Source organism: Megascapheus bottae, chromosome 17 (genome assembly GCF_031878675.1).
Source record: "Megascapheus bottae isolate mThoBot1 chromosome 17, mThoBot2.hap1, whole genome shotgun sequence".
In the NCBI taxonomy this organism is placed as follows: Eukaryota; Metazoa; Chordata; class Mammalia; order Rodentia; family Geomyidae; genus Megascapheus; species Megascapheus bottae.
In genome coordinates this window covers 12060160-12086225 of record NC_143525.1, presented here as the reverse complement: position 1 = coordinate 12086225, position 26066 = coordinate 12060160, and the positions used below count along the sequence as shown (strand labels likewise).

Below are 26066 nucleotides of genomic sequence, written 5' to 3'. Positions count from 1 at the left end.
CCAAAACAAAAGGAAGCACTCAGCCAGGAATGGTGGCTCATGCCTATAATCCAATCCTAGATACTCAGGAGGCTGAGATTTGAGGATCTCGGTTCTAAGCCAGCCCAGGCACTAAAGTCCATGAGACTCTTATCCCGAGTTAACCACCAGAAAAGCGGGAAGTGGTGCTATGGCTCAAGGGGTAAGGCAGGAGTCTTGAGCAGAAGAGCTCAGGGACCATGCCCAAGCATTCAAGTTCCACGACCAGTAAGCGGGGCAGGGGAAGCACTCAAAGCCCTGAGCTCAAGCCCTGGAGTTGGCATTTTGTGTGTGTGTGTATGTGTATGTGTGTGTGTGTGCAAGCACAGGCCGGTATATACCAAATACCAAATAGTATACATGAGAAGCCTACAAAATGTATATTAAATAACATTTAAAAAATACATTTAGATAAATATACCCTTTTCAGAGAAGGAAACCCTCAACTTGAACAAAATAAGCCAAAATCTATTTTCAGCCTTCTTCCTTTTTCCTCATTCATCTTTTCTCCACCTGTGAAAGAAACATTCCAGAGACAAAAAGCAAAAGGAGAAAGGAAAAACACAGGCAAAATTCAGTTCAGCTTGGTGGTTTCCTTTTTATTGATGTGCCTCCTACCCCTCCAATTTCAGTCCATTCCATCTACCCTCCCAAAGAGAAGGTAGTGAAAGGAAGGATTGTTGGGGTTTTGAGCCCCTTGGGCAGTTAGAAAGGAAATAGAAACCAAACAATCGCTGGATGTGACAGAGATTGACAGTCAAGAAGCCTAAAGCAGAATGGGTCAAGAGGGTAAAAGGAAGGAGAAGAAAGAAAAAGGAGAGGTACAAGAGGCCCCGTCCACCATTACCCCTCCCGCTGAGAGAGGATGGAGAGAAAGCCTTGAACATTAATAAGTGTAGGTCCTGAAGAAGGGAGATGGTGTTTGAGCCTGAAGGAGATGGTTGAGTCAGGGAAGGGACACCACCTCTCTCCTCGAAGAATGGGACCCCCCACCTTTGGGGCAGTAGCTTCACAGACCGTAGACACTTTCATCACTGTAGGCAATGTATAGAAAGAAGTCTTCTTCATGGTGTTCCTAGAATGAAAGTAGAAAATGGTACTCAGGTAACCAGGCCTCCGTTACTTGACTCATCTATACCCAGACACATTCTTCAATTCTTTTTTCTGTTGAGATGGAATCTAACTATGTATCCTCGATTGGCCTTGAACTTACTATATGTAGCCCAAGCTGCCTTCCAACCCATAATCCTTCTGCCTAAGCCTCACAAGTGGTGATATTACATGCATGCATCCCCATCCTTAGGTAAGAACATTTTAGCGTGTGTGTGCAGATGCTGGAGCTCGAACTCTGGGGTCTTTTGCTCTCAACTGCCACTCTACCACTTGAGCTACACCTCCAGTTCTAGCTTTCAGATGATTAACCATTGGTAAGCATCTCAGGATTTTTCTGGTGGGACTGGCTCTGATATGAGATCCCAGTCTCCAGAGTAGTTAGGATGAAGGTTATAAGTCAGGAGCTCTTAACAATAATCACTGTTGTAGCTGATCCTAGGACTTGAACTCTGGACCAGGTCCCTGAACTTATTTTGCTAAAGGCTAACACTCTAACACTTGAGCCACAGCCCCACTTCTGCCTTTTTCTGAGTAGTTTATTAGAGATGAAAGTCTCATGGACTTTCCTGCCTACACTGGCTTTGAACCATGATCCTCAGGTCTCAGCCTCCTGAGCAGCAAGGATTATAGGCGTAAGCCATTAGCACTTGGCAAGAATTTTTTTTTTTTTTTTCCAGTTCTGGGGCTTGCAGTCAGGGCCTGGGCACTGTCCTTGAACAATTTTTGGTCAATGCTAGCACTCTGCCACTTGAGCCACAGTGCCACTTCCAGCTTTTTCTGTGTATGTGGTACTGGTTGAACCCAAGGCTTCATGCACATTAGGCAAGCACTCTACTACTCCCAGCCCAAGAACTATTATTTTTAAAGGCCTCAAAAATGAGTGCCTTGACTCACTCCTTCAAAGTCCAGGCCCTGGAAGCCAAGCAATATTATCCTTGCAAAATCCCGAGTACAAGTATTTTGCTGGTCTGCTAATGGCTCACATCTGTAATTGTAGCTACTCAGGAGGCTGAGGATTATAGTTCAAAGCCAAGGCCCAGCATGAAAGTCCATGAGACTCTTATCTCCAGCTAACCATTAGAAAACCAGAAGTGAAGCTGTGGCCCAAAGTGATAGAATGCTAGCCTTGAGCAAAAACAGCTCAGAGACACCGCCCTGGCCTCACAACTGACAAGAAAATGTTATATGTGTGTATATCACACACACACACACACACACACACAAAATACATTTCCAGTTCTGGGGCTTGACTCAGGGCAGGGATATTGTCCCAGAGCTTGTTTATGCTCAAGGCTAGCACTCTATACTTCAACCACAGAGCCACTTCCAGCTTTTCCTGTTTATGTGGTACTGAGGAATCAAACCCTGGGCTTCATGCATGTTAGGCAAGCACTCTATCACTAAGCCACATTCCCAGGCCATATATAGAGATATATCTTTAACTGTTGTTTGATATCTTGGTACTAGACAGACAGCGAGGCAGAGTCACCATCAGAATAGTTCTTCTAACTCACTCGTCTCTTCCCTTCTCTCTACTCTCACTTCTCTGTGCAAAGCCCATCCCAAGACTATCATGAAATTTTAAGGCTAGCAAGTCAGCAGTCCAAGAACTGAAGATTTTCAACTCTCTTAAGGCTTCTCTTGAAAACCCCCACTAGTTCCCAGGTACCATACCTGGTAGAGCTGACCCATTGTGGCACTAGTGGGTGGAATGACATTGTTGACAAAGAAAAACAAGGCATCCTCAGCTCGGAGATGAATTCGCTTCCTGATCAAGAAATAGAACTGACCAACTGCCAAAGATAAAAGGTGCAAGAGAGTTAGAGATCATCAACATAAGAAAATAATAAACCCAACCCAGCTGTTAGGTGGAGCATCCCCAGAGATGGCACATCCACCCTCAGGAGGCAAATTTGGGTCTTAGGTCAAATTCCTACCTGTGAGATCAGAAGGCACCAGGTATTTCTTTTTGTCCAGATCTCCTATCCGAGCTTTAGGAGCCTTTTCTACTATCACCTGACAAAAAGAAAATGTAAATTAGAAGATGTAAGACATACAGCTCCACAAGTCAAGAACTCAAGCTACAATGTTTCCAGTACTTAAACCTATGCCAATCTCATTTCTCTTTGTCCTGTACACAAGGTGCGGTCCCTAAATAGTGGCCGGAACCCACCAGTTCACCTTTCTATCCACGATCGATCCCAAATAGCGCGTCATAATAAACAACCATCTTACTCAGAGGTACAGGGTGGTGTACCTGGGTGGATTTAGCTTCACTGTCGAAAACCTAGCTAGCTGGGAGGATGAGTGCATGACCATGTGAGCTTCCGGCTGTCAAACTTAAGTCTTAAGACCTCCACTCCCAGGGAGGCCAGGATCGGTGTCTCTGCCAGGCTGTCTCTGTGTGTGTGTCTCTCTCTGCTGCATCCCTTCCCCTCCACTCCACTCTTTTCACTCCCGGCCACAGAACAGTAGTTTCGAGCTTTCTCAGCCCCACCACAAAGTGCAGGCTGAAGCCGCCGCGTAGCCCGTCCCGAAACCCAGGCCGAGCTGTGGCGTCAGCGCCCGCGCCCGCGCCCGGCGCCCGGCGCCGCCTGGGCCCTGGCTACCATCCTCACCGGGACCCGGTCCGGGTATTTCTTCCTGATCTTCTCGCCCTCGGAGCGGCGCTTCTCGAACGGATGCTCTTCTTTGTACACGAACTTCATCCTCCCGGGAACCGGGCTGGACCGAGACGCGCAGAGGGAACCCGGGGGAGGGGGGCCGGGATAGGGGGCGGCGGCGGCGACAGCGGCGGCGGAGGCGACGCGCAGGCAGACTCAGCGGAAAGATCCACGGCTTTGCGCCACTTCCCTATTCACCAACCCCGCCCCCGACCATCCGGGAGCACCCCGCCGGCTGAGCTACGCCACTAGCGGAGCGCAGGATCGCCGCTAACGCGGCAACACCCTCACCCCCCCCCCCCCCACGGCCCCCGACGCAGTCGGCGTAGTCGCGGTGGAACCTAGTTGTGGGCTGCGCAGGAAACGTGGCAAAGATGGTTGGTTTTTGCTGTTGCTGTAAATAACTGAAAACCCTTCCCTGATCTCCATCCCCCACGAATCGGGGGAGACAGGGGGTCGGCGGTGGTGAAGGGGCTTGGGTCTCCAGACGTTCTTTTCGGAAGTTACGCAGGAGGAAGGGCAGACAATTACAAGGCTGGCTATTCACGAAACGCGTGGTTACGCTGAAGGCGGCCGTTGACACCAAAACAAAATAGTACCCTAGAGAAGATGAGATCCAGAAATAACAGTGTGGAGAGGCAGGAGAGGCTTTGAGAGGCGCGCACAACACTTAAGGTTCACAAACGCGGGGCCCGGTAGGAACCGCAGAAGAGATCCGAAGACTAGGGGCCATGCCAGCGCGGAGGAACACTGCAGGCGCGTAGCTGAGGTCATGTGACCTCGGAGGGCGAGCGTCACGTGGCTAGTGGGAAGTAGAGCCGGCTAGGGGCGGAGCCGCCGAGGAGGTGGAGCCGGACAGGAGCGGATAGGCCGCAGCCCCGCCCCGAGCTGAGCCGCAGGGCGCCTCGGTGCCAGCAGCCAGAGGGCAGTGCCTGCTTAACATATTCCTGTCAGCCCCCCGCCCCCCACCGGTAAAACCCCGCCTGCATTTTTAGGGGTCAGGTTTCTTCTTTAGGTCCTGCTGCTCTGAAGCTGTCCTTCCATCCCCCACCAAGGCATCTGGTCCCTTAGGCCCCTGTTCCATCCTCATATACTAAAACCCACTTTTCCCTTCACCCCAGTGGCAGTCTTTCCCCCTCTGTCTCAGGGACAGAGTGGGACGGGAACAAAGTTGCCTCCATTTCCCCAATACCCAGTGAAGGACCTAGGGCAGATTTGGTTTCAAAGTTATAATGCATGGTTTAAAAGAGAGGAAAGGGGGAATAAAAGAGAAAGTTGGTTACAGGTAATGGGGACTCTAGAGAAAGAAAAACTGAGGGAAGGACAAGTTTGGGGGAAGATCCAGTGGCCCAAAATCCCAATCTCCCACCCATAGCCCTTGGAGCAGGAGTGAAGAATTAGATCAGTTTTGTACAAGAATTTTTAAAAAATCAAATCACAACAAAGCTGACTTGGCTTCTCTTTGAGCCTCCGGGATCACTGTATATATGTCTCCCACTCTGGCCAGTCCTGCCTCTCCAACAGACATTGTTTCAGCTCTCCAAGGCTTCCACCTGTCCCAGTCTGGGATTTCCATGGAGTGTGAACACGAAGTTAGAGTGAGGCTGCTTCACAGTCTGGCCCATGTGTCCATCAAGACTCCAAGTGGAGTGTAGGGCTCCCAGGGCAGAGAGGGATGGGAGGGGTAGACCCTGCCCAGGCAGTCCTCACATTGGACAGAGCAACGAAGGCATCCCAAGGGCTGGCCCTCCCTTTCCCCCCCACCCCAATGCAGGTGGAGGGGGAGCAGCTGTCACCAGAGCCTATGTTGGTGAAGGTTTCGGCTCAGCACGGAACGGACATCAGCGGTGAACCTGGGATGACAATAACGTGTTGGTGAAGTACCTTACAGTTGACATGTTCACAACACTAACAGAAGGCAGCCTCACTGGAGAAGTGAGACTTTCACATGAGACAGGTTCAATGGGACTAAAATCTAACAGCTGAAAGTGATGATCTTTGGAGTAAGAAGATCTGTTTCAAACACTAAATCTTTAAGGGAAGAGAGGTAAATAAGTAAAACAGGACCAACTTTTTTTTATTCTCGGGATTCCTCATCCTTCTTCTTTCCTGAGAAATCGAGGTGTCTACAGCCCACTTCCCTTACCTGAGAGCATCCAGCATTGGGAGCAGGTTAAGAAGGGCCGTGTCACTCGGGTCACTGAACCAGGATTTGATCGGGATAGCGTTGTCTAGAGTGGATGAGATGCAGATGAGAAGAAACGAAGAATTCAAGAAAACCTGTTTTGTTTATTCTAGAAAAATTCCTTTAAAATCCATACTGTCCATGTCCCACTCCCACAATCAACAACTTAACACTTCAGTTTGTTCTCAAAAGCAAAATTAAAGGGCCTGGTGCATGGCCTAGTGGTAGAGTAAAGCCCTGGTTTCAACTCCTCAGTACCACAGACACACAAAATCTGGAAGTGGTGTTGTGACTCAAATGGTAGAGTGCTGACCTTGAGAAAGCCCAAGAAACAGTGCTCAGGCCCTGAGTTCAAGCCCCAGGACCGCCCCTCCCCCCCAAAAAAAAGTAAAATTAAATATGAATCTCCAGATATCAGATTCGATGTGAGGCTCCTAGTCAAACTTAGTATATTAGCGGGGCCTCACTTCATGTTAATTGATTTGGAAATTAATTATGAAATGGACAAATGGAGGAGGGGTATTATTTGAAATAACTAGTGTTTATACCTGCAGTATACCAAGGAATCTTAGCTTTGTAGGGCCAAGGCCAAGGTGTCCTGCTTACCAGCTCTCTATATTTGAAATACTTTCCTGAGGTGGGGTAGGGATTTAATTCAGTGGTAGCTTGCATAGAATGTATAGTCAGTCCCTGGTTTCAATTTCCAACACAAAAACAAAAACAAAATCAGAGGTACCTGGGGTGTACCTCAGTGGTAAAGATCCTGGATTCTATACTTAGTAGCACCACCAAAAAGGAAAGAAAAAAATAAGTTCAAGCTAGCCCAACTATACAATACTCTGTTTCAAAAAAATAAAATAAAATAAATCAGAGATAGCATGACTCCAAATGGTAAAGTGCCAACTGAGCAAGCAAACCCAAGGGCCAGAGTTTAAACTCCAAAAAAAGAAAGGAAGAAAAGAAAGAAAGAAAGAAAGAAAGAAAGAAAGAAAGAAAGAAAGAAAGGCCTCCCCAACCTCCCCCCATACCTGGATGGCTCCTATAAGCCCCTGGGGAGTTATCTAGGATCACAATGCTGGAGAGGTCACTGTGGACTACAGAGAGGTCCTTGATGTAGCTGCCCAACTCCAAAGTGCAGTGCTGGAAAGCAGAAGATTATGTATTGCCATATCCCCATGAGGACAAATGTCTCACTCTCAGATCCCTTCCTCCCTCTTTTCCCAGTCTGCATCTCCAACCTTAGTCTAGCCACTTACCTGTCTATAGTATCTCCTCTTGAGAATGCTTCTGCTGTTGTCCAGTTTGTCTGCCACTGCAGAGCCATAAATCTCCATGCTTGCTGTAAACACCACCAGTTCATACCACTGGCTTACCTGAAATAGATTGGTGGGAGGATAGAGGTTTAGGAGAGAGACAGATGTGTATAATATAAGGTGATTCATTTGTTTAGACACTTCTCTTTCAATCAAGTCCTTCCGGTCTTAAAGCAACATCACATGTCTCTAAGTACACAAAACTTTGAACTTCCTCCCCCAAACTTTCAAATTCAGTGTCTGAGATATCATGTAGCCTTTCAGATTCAGATATACAGACACAAAAGCACAGGATACCTGTGGAAGGACAGAATTACATTAATATAACAGATGAATCACCAAATACTATAAACTACTTCCTTACAAAACTTCTTTAGCCCATGTCTCATCCTTTTCTCCAGAGCCCAGCAACTAGTTCATCACAAAGTTTGCCTTTATCTCAAGTGCACTCACCACTTCTAGGAAGAAATCCACATGAGGTCTCTTATGTACAAAAAACCGCACAGGATGTTTGTCAATTACCACCTATAAAGGAACAGGGAATGGCTGGGGAAGTCCCAGTATGCCACCATGCAGGCCTCCAGGACACACACACACACCCTGTTACCACCACTTCCACTGGTTGCTTCTTTGCTTTAAGGAACCCAGCCCTGGGACGACTGGGTAAGAGAGTGGGGGGGTCAAGGCAGGGTAACAGACGTAAGCATTTCATCCCTCTCCAGCCCTACACACCTTGAGGATGAAGTCAGGAGGTGTTCCGGGCCGCACTGTAGGCCTCAGGACCCCATCATGATGAGAGTGAATAAGTGTCTCATCCAGATCCAGCACCAGGATCTTCCTCTTCACCTGGGCTGAACCACAATGGGAAGGAACAACAAGAACGGACCTCCAGCCCAGAGCTGGGACCCTACCTCCCAAAGCCTTTCTAGCCAGTGTACTCACCTAGCCTATTCCGGGACACAGGCGATAAGGGAAGGATATCATATCGAACAGTTTGATACTGAATTACCTAAGAATAACCAGAGAAAAAGAATTAGACACTTTAACAAGGAAACCTTTTCTAATAACAATAACAGGCAACAAATAGTGGACATTTGATAGGCATTATATGTATGATTTAGGATTATTTCACTTAATCCTTAAGATTTAAAAAATAGGGCTGAGCTAAGCATGGTGGCTCATGCCTGTAATACTAGCTACTCAGAAGGCTGAGATATGAAGATCACGGTTCAAAACCAGCTCTTGTTCAAATCTAGTCCCAGCACTAAAGTCCATGAGACTCTTATCTCCATTTAGACACTAGAAAATGGGAAGTGGTACTGTGGCTCCAGGGGTAGTGTGGTAACCTTGAGGTGAGATCTGAGGATCATGGTTCAAAGTCAGCCCAGGCACTAAAGTCCCTGAGAGCCCTGTGGCTCTAGGGGTAGGGTAGTAGTCTTGAGCTGAAGAGCTCAGGGACAATGCCCAGGCCCAGTGTTCAAGCTCCAAGACCTTACCAAAAAAAAAAGAAAAAAGGTTTAAAAAAGCTCAAAGAGTGGCCGGGAGTTTGGCCTAGTGGTAGAGTGCTTGCCTAGCATGCATGAAGACCCAGGTTCGATTCCTCGGTACCCCACATACATAGCAAAAAGCCAGAAGTGGTGCTGAGGCTCAAGTGGTAGAGCTCTAGCCTTGAAAAAGTCCAAGGACAGTGCTCAGGCCCTGAGCTCAAGCCCAGGACTGGCAAAAAAAAAAAAAAAAAAAAGACTGTAAAAAAGCTCAAAGAGCCAGTGACTGGTAGTTTACACTTATAATCCTAGCTATTCAGGAGGCTGAGATCTGAGGATCCTGGTTCAAAGCCAGCTCCAACAATAAAGTCTGTGAGACTCTTATCTCTAATTAACGACTAGAAAACCAGAAGCGGTATGGAGGCTCAAGGGGTAGGTCAGTAGTCTTGAGCTAAAGAGCTCAGGGACAACACTCAGGCCCAGAGTCCAAGCCCCACCACTGCCAATAAATAAACAAACAAATAAGTAAATAAATACATAAGGGTGAGGGTGAAGCTCAATATAGGGCACTCGTGTAGCCTATAGGAAGCACTGGGTTCAATCCCCAAGACAAAACAAAACAAAAGACAATTCTCCTATTATTCCATTTGTGTGTGTATGTGCCAGTACTGGAACTTAAACTCACAGCCTCTCACTCTTGCTTAATTTGTTTTGTCAGTCATGGGGCTTGAACTCAGGATCTGGGTGCTGTTCTTGAGCTTTTATGCTCAAAGCTAGTGCTCTACCACTCTGAGCCACAGCACCACTTCTGGTTTTCTAGTGGTTGAGGTAAGAGTCTCATAGACTTTCCTTTCCTGAGTAGGTTTCAAACCATGATCCTCAGATCTCAGCATCCTCAGTAGATAGGATTATAGGTATAAGCAACAGTACGTAGTTATTGCAATATTTTTTGAGAATGGTGAAACAGGCTTGGGGAGGGGGCTTTAATAACCCTTGTCTGATGCCACATAGCTAGACTTATCTACTCAACCAAATAAAAACTCCGTGAGAGCATGAATTTTGTTTCAATCATGGCTATTTCCAAATGCCTAGAACACTGTAGAGAAAGGGTAGTAAGTAAAAATTAGTAAATATCCTCTCAGCCTGATGATGAGCGAACACATAGATGCATCATTCTCACCACAAGGACTCTGGTCATTCGCATCCTCTCCCGTTGGGAGCCAAGGGCCTCAGACTCTTGGCAGACAAGGAATAATAATCATGAGAGGAAGTCCTTGGATCTCTAAGGGGAATAGAGGATAAGGGAGCCCAGAGGTTGTCAGGTCAGCTAAGTTCTTCTGGCTAGTGGCCACCAAGCCTATTTTAACCAGCCACCTGTCTACTCATGTCTTTACTAGCCAAGTCACAAGTTGCAGCAAACCTCAGCCCTCTGAACAGCTTCCTTACCTACGGCAAGGCGGAGAGTACTGGAAAGCCCCACCTGCCAGGCTGGCTGACAAGAGTATGGAGAAGGCTAGTGAAGTAAGAGAGCTGAGAGAGGTGATGGATGGAACAAGGACATCACCACCTCAACCTTCCAGTTCTGCTTCTCCAAGCAATGTCCAAAGGCTATTTCCTCATACTCATCTCCATGTGTGATGATTTCCTTCCTGTTACTTTCTTGTAAAGCAAAAACATTCTTCAGTCCATACGTAGGCCCCAAGCCACACTAGAACTAGTCTCCCTTTCTGCAAACCTACAGGCTCTCTTCCCTTTAATCCCAAGCTATCTGTCCTTCTTTGCTCCCTGGGCCTATGATGAGGGCTGAAACAGCTCGGGTGTCTTGCCCTGCTATCTCAGGTTGCACATGCTGGGCATGTAGGGAATGCTCCAAGTATCTGTCAGAAGAGGGGGTGGGGAACCAGAGTGAAGAGAAGAGAGGACAAAAGGCTGCAGGGTCAGTGCTGCTCGAAGGAGAGCAATTTTAACTGGAATTAAGTGTTCAAATAGATGGGCTACACTATTTACTACTACATCTAGGAAATTCATGAGTTACAGAGAAGGAGAGATTCTCAGAACAGGGTCCAGCAGAATAGACTGACAGCTGTCAACACATAAAAGAAAATCCCACAAGCTAGCTGTCTCAGCTTCTCTGATCTCAAATTTTTCTTCTTGTCTCCTTGCTGCCTTAGGAGACTAGCCCTCCCTACAATCCCCAACATAAAGCAAAGTCCTCATCCTCAATCAGGATGTGGAAGGAATATTCTGGTAGTGGAGTGAGTGAACCCAATGTCAGGCCATTCCTCCAAATCAACTAAGTCAATCCCCACTACTTCTAGGACTGTCTCATAATTTGCTTTGCCTGAGGCTGTCCCTCTGTGATTCTATTCTGTCAACTTGTATTGGAGTATGCCACAAATATAGCCCTCTGTAGCCCTGCTCAGTCAATGTTCCTTAAAAATCTGACTTCAGAGAATTTGTCTCAGGGATGATGAGAACACAAGAGCACATTCATTAAATGCTATTAGTTGAAGGAGCTTTGACCTTGGAGAAAAGCTAGGGGGAGGGAGCCCACAGATGATTGGGAACATGAACACAGTCTCCACTGGCCACAGTATCCCTTCATAATGCACTGGGACTCCTGGGGAAGCAAGCTCGTCTCCAAGTGCAAGGTTCACAATTGATCACCCAGTTCTGTAACAGGGATGTCCAACATGAATGTGTTCCCTTCCATAACTAAAGACATCCATCATAAAAGCAGCTTTTTCAATGCCAAGACTTTCACTATATCCCTATACCCACACCCACACTGGGAAACGTTTCCTGGGTCTTTCTGGAGGACTTTCCTTTGATGGGAAGAACCACAGCGGTTTCTCTACACCCAGGACTTTCCCCTAGTTTCGTCCATCCTGGTTACATATGCCCTTCAATCCACCCCCACCTTGACACACAAGCCAATCTCTCCTAGACCAAACATACCCGGAGGCTCTAATAGGAGGGTCTTTCTCCACCCCAAATCAACAGTTCCGGTTGCCAGCAAACAGGTGTTCCCCGACTCCCGGTTTCTTTAGCAACTCTAAGTCTTTCTTAAAGAAAGCCCCACCCACCACTCTAGCCCCCAAGAGTTCCCAGATCCTGCACCACCATCTAGGCCACCAAAAATGAGATCGGAAAAAAAAAAAAAAAAGCACCCAATCTCGGTTCCATTGTAAGGTCTCCTCCCCCCTCCAAGGTCCCCAAGACTCCATTCCTAGGCCCAGAGGCTCAACATACACCAAGTCCAGAACCGCTGACAGTGAACCCCAACAACCCCAGCACACACCCCAACTCACCGTGCGGATCTGCCTCCGTAAAAGGTAAATGAAGAAGCTCCAGAGCTTGGCGGCGAAGGCCACGAACGTGCGCAGCCCCAGCAGACACTGCGTCCGCATCATCCCGATGACCCCGGCACCGCCGGCCCCGGGGCCCCCGCGGCCCAGCTCCGCCAGCCCCCCGGGGGCAGCCCCCCGCCTCCGGGAGGGAGAACGGGGGCCCCGAGTGGCAGGAGAGGCTGCAGCGATTGGCACCAAGCGGGCGGCTCACGGAGCCACCCCCGGCGAGGGAGAAGCCCGGCGGAATCGGGAGCTGGGGGACAGGCGTGGGCAGCCCGCGGGGGCCCACATGGACGGGGAGTGGCAGAGATGCCTTCACGGAGGTTTCTGGCAGAGACAGGTCAGGCTAGGATGGGGTCCTCGGAGACCAGGAGGGAAGGGGTATAGAGAAATGGGGGAGGGGGCTGTGGGGGAGGGGGTCAGGGAGGGAGGGGGAGGGGAGGAGGGGGAAGTGGAGGATGGCCCGCTGCGCAGGCGCGCTGGGGAGCTGCCCTCGGGAAAGGGGCGGGTGGGGGCCAGCGGCGCGCGAAAGGCCTCGACGGCAGAGAAGGAGCAGGCGGAGCGCTGGAGCGAGGAAGGGGGAGGGGGGGCCGGAGGGCGCGGAGCGCTGGGCGGAGGTGGCCTCCCCCTCCCCGAGGCCGGGGGTCCCCTAGCCGCTGAAGAGCTGGGCTGCAGCCTCTGCAGCTGGTTTTCCCACTCTGACAGGCGCCATTTTACTGCCCAGAGGGCTCCCTCCTCCTGTTTCCCCCCTCCCCTTCCCTTCTGACAATACTTCCGGTGGTGACGTGTAATCGCTTCACCCGGATTACTGTTCCTTCTACTCGGTCTTAAGGGGAGTAGGGTTCAGGAAAGTGAAGAGTCCCCAGAACAAGGCTGCAGTCCTGCGCACGCGCGGGAAGGGCGGCTAGGCGGGGCGTGGGCCGCAGTCTCCAATGACGTGACGGGGCGGGGCACGTCACGTGCCCTAGGTTCGGCCGGCGCGGGGGAGGAAGGGAGGAAGACTGGTGCGACGCCCTTCCTCTCCCTCCGACAGCTCTCCCCAGGCCTCTTCCCGCCGCGATCACAGTGAACATGCAGACCGGATGGCTTTCTGTACGTGTTCCGAGGCCGGGGAGAGGATCCTTCGCGCCAGCGCCCTGGGAATACTGAACACGAAATCCCCTCTCATTCCAGACTTCTGGTGGCTGTAATCCTGAGCGCCACGCCCCGGCGAGGCGGGGCCGGCGCCGTGACGTCATCGGGGTGCGTCCGCAGACGCGCGGGCTGCGTGGAGATGCTGGAGTCGTTGGCCTTCGGTGGCCTGGTGCTGCTTCGAGGTGGGAGGCTGAGGCCGCGGGGGTGGTGGGGAGCCCGGCCTCGCGGGGAGCGGGGGAGTAAAGGGAAAGGGCCCTCGGTCACAGGGAACGGGAGAGGTCGCCACAGGCTCATGAAGTCGGAAATCTCGTGAACGAATGGATTGGGTCCCTCGCTCTCCCCAGATTCCGTGGAGTGGGAGGGGCGCGGTCTCCTGAAGGCTCTGGTCAAGAAATCTGCGCTAGGGTGAGTTAATCTCCCAGTGCCTCTCCATTCTGCCCTGGCTTGGAAGGGAGTCTGTTCCTGACTCTTCATTTTCCCCTCATCTCCGCCCTAGCGGGGAGCAAGTCCATGTCCTGGGCTGTGAAGTGAGCGAGGAAGAATTTCGAGAAGGTTTTGAGCCGGATGTCAACAGCCGGTAAGTAAATTTCGGAAGGGATTTCATTAGGTGTAGGTTCTCGGGGGTCTAACGGACTTCCTCAGCAGTTAAAAACAACCCACAACTTGGTGTGTAGGTAGTGACATTGGACAGCCATATCTAGCGGGAGGGAAGCAAGTGAGACCATACTACATGTTTCCAACAAGCTCTTTGGTTCCCAACTATTATCCTAACCTTCAAGCCATTAGATGTTATCTCCAGCAAATTAGTGGAAGCTAATAGTGTATTTCCTCAGCTGTATGCCTCCAAAATTATTGATTTGTGTGTATGTGCGCACGCATGTGTGTGCTAATACAGGTGTTCAAACTGAGGACCCTGTCCTCTTGCTTGGCTTTTTTTTGCTCAAGGCTGGAGCTCTACCATTTGAGCCACACTTGCGCTTCTGGCTTTTTGTTGATTCAGTGGAGATAAGACTCTTAATGGATTTGTATGACTGGACTGGCTTCAAACTGGAAGTCTCAGATCTCAGCCTCTTGCATAGCTAAAATTACAGGCAGGAGCCATCATCACCCAGCAAAATCAGTAATAGTTTTAAGTCAGCAAACTGATTTTTCTGACAGGTTTGATTACTTGTAGCATTTCACAGGCTGAAGTTTTCTCTTGGTAACAGTTTCTTACTGTCTTTGTCATTTGTCGGCCATTTTAAGGCCCGCATCCCTAAACTTGAACATTGCCTAGTTAAAAACATTCTACCTTTGTGAAACATTCTGATATTTCATAGCAAAATTGTCAGAAGCCTGTTTTTCACAGGCAACAATTTTAAGAGCCTAAAGTTTATTTATCTTTTGTTCCCTGTGGTGAGCAGCTTCTTCCCTTCTCCCCTCACCCCCAGTCTTGGGGCTTGAACTCAGGGCCTGAGCACTGTCCTTGGACACTTTCTGCTCAAGACTAGCATTCTGCCACTTAAGCCACAGCACCACTTCTGGTATTCTCTGTGTATATGGTTCAGGGCTTCGTCTATGCTACACCAGCACACTACCACTAGGCCACGCTCCTGTCTGAGCAGCTTAAAAGTATTCACTGAAAGAATGGATGTGAATCTTGAGGAGGATGAGTAAAGATAAGGAAGGAATAGTGATGATTTAAGCCATTCAAAATAGAGACCCCAGAAGTTAAGAGAGTAATAGAAATGAACTGGGTGTATAGATCATGCCTGCACTCCTAGCTATTTAAGAGATAGAGTGAGGGAGAGGAATTGTCCATGGTGTGAGGCCAGCCTAAACATGAAAGTTTTGTGACGTCATCTCAGATAATGGCTAGATTCAGTGGTGCTCACCTGTCATCCCAGCCATAAATGGAAGCACAGATAGCTTCTTAATCCAGAATTTTACAGGCATAAAGAAAGATCCCATCTCAAAAATAGCCTACATAAAAAGGGGTTGGCAAAGGGACTCAAGCAGTAGAGCACCTGCCTAGCAAGCACAAGGTACTGAGTTCAGAACTCTACCACAAAAATAAATGAATAAAGCCAGGTGCCAGTGGTTCACTCAAGTGGCTGAGATCTGAGGATTGCAGATCAAAGCCAGCTCTGGCAAGAAGGTCCATGAGATTCTTATCTCCAATTAAGCACCACAGAAGCCAGATGTGTAACTGTGGCTGAATGGTAGAGCACTAACCTTGAGCAAAAAAGCCCAGGGACAGTGCCTAGTTCCTGAGTTTGAGCACCAGACCAGCACAAAACAACAAAGCATACATAGCATACATAAGTAAATGGAAAACAATAGTAGTTTGGTACTAGAAAAGTTACTAAAGGGTAAGAATAAGCAAGCTCTGGGAAGTGGGAATGTGACTTAGTTGTAGAGTACTTGCCTAGCATGTGTGGGTTTGATTCCTCAGAACCACATGTACAGAAAAAGCTTGAAGTAGTGCTGTGGCTCAAGTGGTAGAGCTCCAGCCTTGAGCATAGAGACAGCCCAGGCCCTAAGTTCAAGGCCCAGGCACAGCTAACAACAAAGCACGCCTTTTGACTTATTTAGAATCTAATGGTACTTAAATCCAGTCATAGGATCTAGACCTGAGTCAGTATTTAATTGTGGGCTACTGAAGAGTTGTCTTAGAAACAGCAAGTATAGGCCAGGTACGGTGGCTCACGCCTGTAATCCTAGTTACTCAGAAGGCTAAAATTTGAGGATGAAGGTTCAATGCCAGCCCAGGCACAAAAGGACCTGAGACTCTTATCTCCAGTTAACCTCTAGAAAATGGGAAGTGGGGCTGTGGCTCCAGGGATAGGGCAGTAGCCTTGAGCTAAAGAGCTCAGGGACAGAGCCCAGGCCGAGTTCAAGCCCCATGACCCCCCCTCCAAAAAAAAAGATACAGCAAGTGTAGAACTAGGGACGAATAATAAGGGGTTTCTGTTCATAGCAGGTAGAAGAGCTTACTAATGTACTTACTAAAGAAATTCTTGACTTTTGAAAGGTCTTACAGAGCATGAAAAGGAGTTGAAATGGTATCCCAAAGGCAATTGGGAAGAGAATGCTAACACTATACCTGATAGAAAGAAGTCTAGGGGCTGGGAGTTTGGCCTAGTGGTAGAGTGCTTGCCTAGCATGCGCAAAGATCCGGGTTCCGTTCCTCCGTACTGCATATATAAAAAAGTCAGAAGTGGTGTTGTGGCTCCAGTGGATCACCATATGGAGAATGGATTGGAAGGAAGCAGCCTGGAGACTGAGAGATGGGGTAGGAAGGCTACTATAGTAATCCAGGTTCACTTACTAGTTATGTATATAGGGGCACAGATTGTAAACCAGGTATTACGTTAGGCACTGGAGGCAGAGCAGTAGAAGAGTTAACTTATTTCCTGCCCTAATGAATCTTAGAAAATACTGCCAGGAGTTTGACCTAGTTGTTAAGAGCGCTTACTTAGCATGCATGAAGATACAGGTTCAATTCCTTAGTACCACATATATATAGCCTTGAGAAAGCCCAAGAACAGTGCCCAGGCCCTAAGTTCAAGCCCCAGGACTGGCAAAAAAGAAAAAGAAAATGCTGCCAGAAAGTGACAAAGTCTCTACTTCATTCAGTGGCGGTTTAGATGGAGAGTTTAGGACAAATGTCACAGAATTCCCAGATAAGAAACTTTGGCCAATAATAAAGTCAAACATAGCAGCACTTAGGCTGCCAAATGCTAAAGTCAGCTTCTAATCATTGGCTTCTAAGTAATTGGCTCTCATTAATACTTATGATATTAGAGAAAATTGAGGAAACAAAATCCCAAAGACCTAAGGAAAAAATTTGGAGGTTGAAAATAAAGGTAATAGCTTTCCTGTTTTCCCCTTGCAGGCTCGTTTACCATGACCTCTTTAGAGATCCCCTCAATTGGTCAAACACTGGGGAGGCCCAGCCTGGGGGACCTCTGGGAACCTTGAGAGCCCTGTGCAGGACAGATTCTGGCTCTGTCACCATTGCTGTGGATTCACTCAGCTGGTTGTTGCTTCATCTTCCTTGCACCGAACTCTGCCAGATGCTGCATGTTCTGAGCCGTGGAAACTCCTGTCCTGGTAAGACCTCTCCTTTAGTGCTTCCTCTTATATCTCCTGCCAAGCAATGTCTCCCTGTTCCCTCCACCCTAAGAAGAATAATCAGGGATCTCTAGTTAGGCCTTCTGCCATCTCTGACTATTTGGGTTAGGGGTTGGGGGGATTGGTTTTCCTTGTTTTCTTTTGTGTGTGTGCCAGTACTGGGTCTTAAAACTCAGGGCCTGGGTGCCATCCCTGAGTTTCTCTTGATCTGGGCTAGCACTCTACCACTTGAGTCACAGGTACAAAGAATAAAGCCGGAAGTGGTGCTGAGGCTCAAGTGGTAGAGCTCTAGCCTTGAGAAAGTCCAAGGACAGTGCTCAGGCCCTGAGCTCAAGCCCAGGACTGGCAAAAAAAAAAAAAAAAAAAAAAGTTTATTTAAGATTAAGAGTCGTGTACCATGATCCTCAAGTCTCAGCCTCCTGAATAGTGGGATTCTAGGCATGAGACACTCACACCCAAGTGTTAGGCTTTTATTTTTGTCATTGTTGTTACAACTTTTTGGTTTTTGCTTTATATTTTTGAAACAGAATCTTGCGGTGTAATTCAGACTGAATTAAAGAGACTAGGAGTCAGTCCCTCCCCAGTGCCCTGACTATAAGCATCCAGCTTAGGTTTTTTTGTTTTGTTTTGTTTTGGTTTTTTGTGGGTCATGGGACTTGAACCCTGGGCCTGGGCCTGGGCGCTGTCCCTAAGCTCTTCAGCTCAAGGCTACCGCTCTACCCATTGAGCCACAGCCCCACTTCCCATTTTCTAGTGGTTAATTGGAGATAAGAGTCTCATGTTTCGTTAGTACCCAGGCTGGTTTTGAACCTCAATCCTCAGATCTTAGCCTCCTGAGTAGCTAGGATTACAGGCATGAGCCACATGCTGGTTAGCTTGGGTTGTTTTGCTTTTGGTTTTCTTTCTTGGAGATAAGGTTTTGGTGTATAGCTCCCTGTGGCCTTGAACTCAGTTTTACTGGTTCTGCCTTCCAGCGCTGGCAGATCTGTGCTACCATACCCATACTTTCAAAGCTTTTAAAAAAAAAAAAATCCTTTCAGTCCTTCAACAAATACTAAATACATACAATGTATCTGATCCAAATAATAAATAATGAAAAAGTAAAGATTAACTTGTAGTCTTCCTGGAGCTCAAAGTCTCTAAGAAACACAGAGAGGTAAACAGGTAGTTACAAGATAATCTGATAGGGCTGTCATGACATAGGTAGGGACTGTGATGATAAAGGGATGTGCACCAGACACCTGAAGAAAGGAATTATCCTGAAGAGCAAAAGATCAGCTAGGCAGATTTGGCCCGGGCACTGAATCACACAGTGATACTAGCATACACTTTGGGTCAGACACACCCAGCTATATATTGGAGTACTTGATTTCTCAGTGCTTCAATTTTCCCTGTAAAGGATTTAAAATGGGGTTAAGGGTGGGCATGAATGTAATCCTCATGTGTGGGAAGCAGAGGCAGCAGAGGGGCATGTGATAGATCGCATTAAAATTAAAATCCTTAAAATTGCCACATGATATGAGCTGACTTTGTAAGGATTAAAACATTAATGTTGCTGGGTGCTGGTGGCTCAAGTCAATCATCCTAGTTCCTCAGGAGACTTATATCTGAAGATAGTGGTTCAAAGCCAGCCTGGGCATGAAAGTCTTTGAGACTCTTCAGTTAACCACCAGAAAACCAGAAGTGGTAGAGCACTAACCTTAAGCTGAAGAGCTTAAATAGCTGCTAGGCCTTGAATTCAAGCCCCATGCCTGACCAAAAAAAGAAACACAAACATGGGCCAGGAGTGTGGCCTAGTAGTAGAGTGCTTGCCTAGCATGCATGAAGCGCTGTGTTTGGTTCCTTAGTACCACATATACAGAAAAAGCTGGAAGTAGTGCTGTGACTCACATGGTAAAGTGCCAGCCTTGAGAAAGGTCAAAGACGGGGCCAGGAGTTTGGGCTAGTGGTGTTTGCCTAGCATGCAAGAAGACTCAGGTTCGATTCATTGCTACCACATACATACAAAATTCTGGAAGTGGCGCTGTGGCTCAAGTGGTAGAGCTCTAGCCTTGAGAAAGCCCAAGGACAGTGCTCATGCCCTGAGTTCAAGCTCCAGGACTGGCAGAAAGAGAGGAAGGGAGGAAGGGACAAACAAACATTAGCAGGTGCCTGTGGCTCATGCCTGTAATCTATTCAGAAGGCAATCTGAGGATTGCAGTTCAAAGCCTGCCAGGGGGAGGAAAGTCCATGAGACTTTTGGCTGCAATTAATCACAGAAAAGGCTGGAGTGGTGCCATGACAAAAGTGGTAGAGTACTAGCTCAAAGTTGGCACCCCAGCTCACACTTCATGTGCCAGGAGCAGTCCCCCTTCCCCCCCAGAAAAAAATTGTGGGCTTCAAGATGCTCAGGGCAGGCAATATTGGCCACAGATGGGGCTGAGAGTTTGGCCTAGTGGTAGAGTGCTTGCTTAGCATGCACGAAGATCCAGGTTTGATTCCAGATACATAGAAAAAGCTGGAAGTAGTATTGTGGCTCAAGGGGTAGAGCGCTATCCTTGAGGAAAGCCCAAGGACAGTGCCCAAGCCCTGTGTTCAAGCCCCAGGACTGGCAAAAAAAAAAAAAAAAAAAATTGGCTTGCTAAGTTGAGCTTGTGGTAGAGCTGTGACAGATATGCACCTCTCTAGGCATACCCTGAAAGCTTCATACCCTAATTTTTTTTGTGGGGGGGGGGATTCTTTCCAGGTGTTAGCGCCCCTGTAAGGCAGGTGTGTGTGCTGGGCCTACTGCATGAAGAGCTTCATGGACCAGGCCCCTTGGGGGCACTGAGCAGCCTTGCTCAAACGGAGGTGACCATGGATGGCAAAATGGGCCACACTTCTGTTCACATCCTCTACCGAAGGCCCCAACAGCGCCCCGTTTATCAGGTCAGCAGAGGCAATAGGGAAGCCTAGAGATTGGGGTCAGAGAAAGAGGTGACATAATGGAAAGCACCATGAAAAACCTGACAGCTCCAGTGCCAGGAGTGTGGCCTAGGGGTAGAGTGCTTGCCTAGCATGCAAAAAGCCTTCCATATCATATACACAGAAGAAGCCGGACGTGGTGATGTGGCTCAAGTAATAGAGCGCTAGCCTTGATAAAGCTCAAGGATAGTGCCCAGGCCAAGTTCAAGCCCCAGAATGGACAACCCCCCCCCCCCCAAAAAAAAAAAAAAACGTAATGATTCTAGTACTTCCCCATGTTGTTATTCTTGTGGTACAAGGAACAGAACCCAGAGCCTTAGGTCCTGAGCCACATCCCCAGCCCCTTTTCTTGTGTTTTCTACCATTTACCCCCTTTAATCTTCACTGTGAGTATATTATATACTCATTTTACAGCCTGGGAAGCCAGTCCATGGAAGTTTAAATTTAAACTACTTGGCCAAGGTAGGAAACTAGAAGTGGCAAGTGGCATACCCAGCACTTGAACTAAGGATTGTTTTTGACTTAGCTTGTCAACTTAACCATGGAAATAGGCCCTCTTCCAGAAAATGGGAAAACTTAAAAGCCCAGGATTATTAGATAAAGGAGTTATGAGTCCTGATTTTTTTTTTTGGGTGGGGGGGGGGGTCATGGGGCTTGTACTCTGGGCCTGAGCACTCTCCCTGAGCTCTTCAACTCAAGGCTACCACCCTACACGTGGAGCCACAGTCCCACTTAAGATAATCTCCCAGGCAGGCTTTGAATCTGGATCCTCAGTAGCTAGGATTACAGTCCTGAACCGCCACCACCACTGTGCCTGGCTGTTGTTGTTGTTGTTTTTAATCTTTTCTTTCTTCAGTACAGACTCATTGGTTCTCCATCCTTCCTGACTTCAGCCTGGATCTCCAAGAGGGGCCTGTGGAGTCCCAGCAGCAGCCAAGTTCCTCTGTGCCTCTGGTATTTACGTTTGGCTGGGTATCCATGGCTCCTACCTCAGGAAACTGAGATCTGCAGCTTGTGGTTCAAAACCAGCCCAAACAGGAAAGTCTGAGAGACTATATATCCAAATTACTCACCAAAATCCAGAAGTGGAGCTGTGTTTAAGTGATAGAGCACTAGCCTTGAGCAAAATAGCTCAAGGATTGGACCCAGGTTCAAACCCCAGTTCCAGCCCCCCCCCCCCCAAAAAAAATAAGTGTAGTGGGGCGGGGAGCTGGGAATGTGGCTTAGTGGTAGAGTGCTTGTCTAGTATGTGTGAAGCCCTGGGTTTGGTTCCTCAGTTCCACATAAACAGAAAAAGCCTAAAGTAGTGCTGTGGCTCGATTGGTAGAGTCCTAGCCTTGAGCAAATGAAGCTCAGGGATGGTACTCAGGCCCAGAGTTCAAGCCCCAGGCCTGGCAAAAATAGAAAAGAAAATACTTGGGGCCGGGATCATGGCCTAGTAGAAGAGTGCTTGCCTAGCATACATAAATCCCTAGGTTCAATTCCTCGATATCACATACACAGAAAAAGCCAGAAGCAGTTCTGTGGCTCACATGGTAGAGTGCTGGCCTTGAGAAACCAAGGACTGAGTTCAAGCACCAAGACTGGCCCAAAAAAAAGAAAGCAAGAAAAAGTGTGGGGGCTAGAACAAGGAAGTGGAGCTTAGGAGTGTAGGGTGTGGTCAAAGGAGAGGAAATACAAAGTGCAGAGGGTTGGGGGTTGAGGCTAGGACTCCAGTGATGTGGCTGAGTAGCAGCATATTTTTGTACCTACAGGTGGATCCCACAACTCACTTGACTTTTAACCTTCACCTGTCCAAGAAAGAAAGAGAAGCCAAAGATAACCTGACTCTGCCTTTTCAATTCAGCTCTGAAAAGTAAGATTGGAGCCTAAATGCCTGGGTCCCTGGGTAGAGCTCAGCATCTAGGTCGCAGAAGATAGGGTGTTGACAGGTTATTGATTAACCTTTCATGACTTTATAGGGGCTGAAGTCCACCTTACAGACAAGTAGGGAGTGGTAGTGGCTCTCTGGTCACATATACCTCCCACAATGGCAAGAAGGTTTTGTCTTCTCCCTCCACTAGAGCTCTGAATTTCACCACTGTGGGCCTCCCCCGTAATAATCTAGGCCTTGGCTAAGCCAGACTAGATTGGAAAGGTGGCTTGCTAGGGCAAGGAGCTGTCATGGCTGGTTAAGTAGCTGAGTAGATACCTGTCCCTGTGAGTGGGCAGGTGAGGCTAGGATGTCAAATCCTTGCCCTCAAGCTGCTGAGAACATGAATGTGCTGTTAGAGTAGTATCAGAGTTCTGTCCCACGACCAAATGGTCCTGGAAAACTTGAGCTCTAACCAAACATGAAGGTCAAAGAAAGGGACTTGGCCCAAGAAAATGGTACAGGGGCCTAGGATGTTTGCCTGAGTCATGTGGAAAAGTGAACCCACACCTGACTCCTATCACTCATCCTCTTCAACTCTTGTCTTCTCAGACAGCAGGCCCTGCTGCGATCTGGACCAGGTCAGTCTACCAGCCAGATCTTCTATGAGCCAGATGTTTATGATGATCTAGACCAAGAAGACCCAGACGATGACCTAGACGTTTGACTGGCCAGATCTGGCTAGACCAGTGAGAAGAAAAATTGTGGACTTAGAAGCACCCTTGTGTTATTTGAATTGACCTTACCCTCTCCCTGCACCACCTTTGTTGTAGGCCCTACCATGAACTGAGATCAGGGGAACAAGCGGATAGGAACCTTCCTTCCCAATAAATGTGTGTGTGTGTGTGTGTGTGTGTGTGGTAGCGGTAGCTATTTGAACTAGTGGGTGGGAGTAGAAATGGATGGGAAGCCAGGCATGTGAAGTATTAAGCCTAAACAATGACAATAAAGTGGACTGGATGGCCTGGTACCATTGGTGCTCTGTAGACTCACTGAACTGAAGTAGACTTATGTGGAAAGAAAGCAAGAGGCATGAAAAGAAGAGAGAGCCTACTTTCCAAAATGTTTATTACTGTACAAAAAGCACATGCTCCCCTTTTTTTCCTCCCCCTCCCCCACCCCCCAGAGAACTGTACATGGTGTGCAGGGATAGTGGCCGGGATGGCCTTTGGTACCTTGCTCACAGGCTGAGTCCTCTGCCCTAAGTTTTTGAAACATCTGGGCACCCCCAGCCCATCCCACTGGGGCACAAGGGTGCCAGGTTACACATATTCCTTGGCAGAGTTGGACTTAGGGTAGGAATGGGGTGCCCGATACACAGCTTTGCTCTCACTCCCAGGGCAGGAGCAAGACAGCAGCGCACCTCCCAGGAGGACCAGAGCAGACCCCGCCCAGCCAATAAAGATGGCAGAACCAAACTCGTATCTGTGGAGAGAAGGGGTTGGAGTCAGAATCTGGCCTGTCTCTGCCTTGTTTCCTATCCCAATATCCCAGGACCTCAGGTCTGTCTGAAGAAGCAGGGCTCCCAAACTTACTTAAAATTCATGGGGGTCAAGGGATTATAGAAGTCTGTGACAATCTGATGGCCGTACCAGGAGCATGCTATCAAAGCGGCAAGACCTGGAGAGAGAAGGATTCTGTTCATTCCCGGTGGCCAAACCATCACCTCACCCACCCCCAGGCCCACCTTGGAGCCGAGGCTCACCAGCCACGATGAAAATGATGCCTCCAGTCATGGCTATTCGGGCCTTCTTCACTTTATCGTCTCCCCCACAACGTGTGCACTTCATACCCATTGTAGCCACAAACATGGCCAGGAAGCCCAGCACCAGGGATACCACCATGAGGGCCCGAGTGGCCTGTATGGCCCCTGTGGAGGAGAAGTAGCCCGGTTATTGCTGGAAATACGGGAGGCCCGGGAAGGCACGGGCCTTCAAGACCCGGAGCGCACCTGCTAGGTTCGGAGGCTTTATCACTGGGTCGTTCCGTTACCACGCAGATCTGCCCCCCCTTCTCCCCCGCCCTCCCCTCCGCCAAAGCCACCTGCCCCCGCCCCTCGGCCTCGCGCAACCGCCCCGCCCCGGCCCCGGCCCCGCCCTCTGCCCCAGAACCCGCCCGGGGCGCCGAGGTTTCGATGAAACCGCGCCCGTCAGGGGGAAGTGGGCTAGGGGGCCCTGGGAAAGGAGCGCCGCGCGAGGGCCCGGCCACCCCGGCCCGCCAGCCCCGGCGCCGGCCCCGCTATCGAAGCCACCGGGTTTGTGGCTTGGCTAATCTGCCGATAAGATTAGAGGTCGCAGGTGGCGGCCCACGTCTAACAAAACACCACCCGAGCTCTGCGGCCCAGGCCGCGGCCTCCGCCTCGCGCCCTTGTGTCCGTCCGGGGCGCAGAGGGCGCGCCTCGCGTGGGCCCTGGCCTGGACTCCCCGAACCGAGGGAGAGGGAGCGGGCCCGGCGGGCGCCCGGGTGCGGATTCACGCAGCCCAACAGAATGGTACCAGATCTAACCGCGGCCCCGGGGCGTCCACTCCCTCCAGCTCCCTGGCAACCCGGGGCGCAGCGCCGTGGGGCTCCGGCCCTGACCTACCCGCCCCGCCCGGGGCGCGTCCGCCCCGTCGGCCCGAGGCCTTACCCGGCAGGGCGAGCACCGAGTCGTACATCTTGCAGCTCATCATGCCGGTGCTCTGCGTGACGCAGTCCATCCACAGCCCCTTGTACATGGCCTGGGCGGTGATGATGTTGTCGCCCGCGTACGAGCTCATCTGCCACTGCGGGATGGCGGTGCTGGCCACCAGGCCCACCCAGCCCAGCATGGCCATGGAGAAGCCTAACAACTGCAGGCCCGAATTGGCCATTTTCGCCCTCCAAAAAGATGGGGACCCTGGGAGCGCGACCCTACAAGCCAAACAGAGCCAAAAAGGAAGGCCCCCCCAAAGACAGACCGGGTGTAATTGGAGTCACCCTAAGAGACAAAAATAAGAATTAAAAACGTTGGTGCCCGGTGACTGCAAATCTGGTCACCCGAAGTAAAACACAAATCCACCCCTGGCAGCCGAGGGAACTGGCTGTGCTCGAAGGACAGGTTCCCGAGGGAAGCCGTGCCGGAGGCCAGGCACTTCCCGGGTACTTCCCTCCGGCGGTCTCCCGACCCTACCTCCAGGAAATGGAGGGGCCCTCAGGGCGCGACCCCGGGGGTGTTTCTGGGCCGTTCCGCCCCGGGCGGTAGCGAGCAGCGGGCGGAGCGCAGAGCAGCGCGGAGTCCGGAGGTGCGGGCCGGCAGGTGCGGCGCACCTGAGTATAAGTAGGGCGCGGGGCGCGCGCGAGGGGGAGGCGGGACCGGAGGGCCAGTCGAGGGTGACCTGACGTCACTACAGGGACACTCACCTGAACCGGAAGTCCTGGCCCCTACCCCTCCGGGCCCAGGTGGTGAGGAAGAAACCTGAGCGCCAGGGTCACGCCCCCTTCACTTGCCGGACTTTGAAGACGGCGGGTGAGGGAGAGGCGGTAGCTTCTTGGAGATCCGAAAGTCCACGGACTGAGTCCATCCGAAGTGGGCAGCCCCTGGCACCAGGGTGGCCCCTCTTGGCAGGTGTGCCTGGGGCGCAGCGGAGCCGGAGCTGGCGGACGGTCTTTCTCACTTTTCTTCTATTTCCTAAGCTTGCCTTTTCACCTTGAGACCCTGGCCAGTCCAGGAGAATCAACCCTCGCTGCTGCCAAGAGACCACGCTCAGCACCCCCTCTCTTTTGCTATTGTTGCCTTCCAACACACAGTTAGTTGGCTTCTGGGCGTGGTTCCCAGCAGCTCTAGCTTCCTGGTCCCCCATTTCTACCCCAGACA

At 49.8% G+C, this 26066-nt stretch overlaps 4 protein-coding genes across 6 annotated transcripts; 1 reads left to right on the top strand and 3 right to left on the bottom strand.

Moving 5' to 3' along the window:
- Window positions 1–596: 596 nt before the first annotated feature.
- Window positions 597–3997, bottom strand: Gabarap (GABA type A receptor-associated protein). Its single transcript, XM_090349726.1, has 4 exons — window positions 3750–3997; window positions 3069–3147; window positions 2806–2924; window positions 597–1093 (listed from the first exon to the last, which is right to left on the bottom strand). The coding sequence occupies exons 1-4, from the start codon at window positions 3837–3839 to the stop codon at window positions 1028–1030; spliced, it is 354 nt and encodes a 117-aa protein (XP_090205852.1). The 5' UTR covers window positions 3840–3997; the 3' UTR covers window positions 597–1027.
- A 1199-nt stretch (window positions 3998–5196) lies between these two features.
- Ctdnep1 (CTD nuclear envelope phosphatase 1) lies at window positions 5197–12995 on the bottom strand. Its single transcript, XM_090349722.1, has 8 exons — window positions 12088–12995; window positions 8235–8301; window positions 8025–8143; window positions 7746–7817; window positions 7236–7352; window positions 7008–7119; window positions 5941–6025; window positions 5197–5647 (listed from the first exon to the last, which is right to left on the bottom strand). The coding sequence occupies exons 1-8, from the start codon at window positions 12187–12189 to the stop codon at window positions 5587–5589; spliced, it is 735 nt and encodes a 244-aa protein (XP_090205848.1). The 5' UTR covers window positions 12190–12995; the 3' UTR covers window positions 5197–5586.
- Elp5 (elongator acetyltransferase complex subunit 5) lies at window positions 12039–23201 on the top strand. Of its 2 annotated transcripts, none has more exons than XM_090349721.1 (9): window positions 12039–12111; window positions 13300–13442; window positions 13605–13665; window positions 13757–13837; window positions 17138–17355; window positions 20102–20283; window positions 21181–21273; window positions 22074–22174; window positions 22784–23201. In XM_090349721.1, exons 2-9 carry the CDS (start codon window positions 13400–13402, stop codon window positions 22896–22898), a joined length of 894 nt encoding a protein of 297 aa, XP_090205847.1. In that variant the 5' UTR covers window positions 12039–12111; window positions 13300–13399; the 3' UTR covers window positions 22899–23201. The 2 variants fall into 2 exon arrangements, with proteins under 2 accessions (XP_090205847.1, XP_090205846.1); XM_090349720.1 differs by lacking the exon at window positions 12039–12111 and adding an exon at window positions 13118–13218.
- A 139-nt stretch (window positions 23202–23340) lies between these two features.
- Window positions 23341–25518, bottom strand: Cldn7 (claudin 7). 2 transcript variants are annotated; one of them, XM_090349724.1, is made up of 5 exons: window positions 25383–25518; window positions 24861–25190; window positions 23937–24101; window positions 23767–23851; window positions 23341–23656 (listed from the first exon to the last, which is right to left on the bottom strand). In XM_090349724.1, the coding sequence occupies exons 2-5, from the start codon at window positions 25081–25083 to the stop codon at window positions 23494–23496; spliced, it is 636 nt and encodes a 211-aa protein (XP_090205850.1). In that variant the 5' UTR covers window positions 25084–25190; window positions 25383–25518; the 3' UTR covers window positions 23341–23493. The 2 variants fall into 2 exon arrangements, with proteins under 2 accessions (XP_090205850.1, XP_090205849.1); XM_090349723.1 differs by having other exon boundaries at window positions 24861–25518.
- Between the last annotated feature and the right edge of the window lie 548 nt (window positions 25519–26066).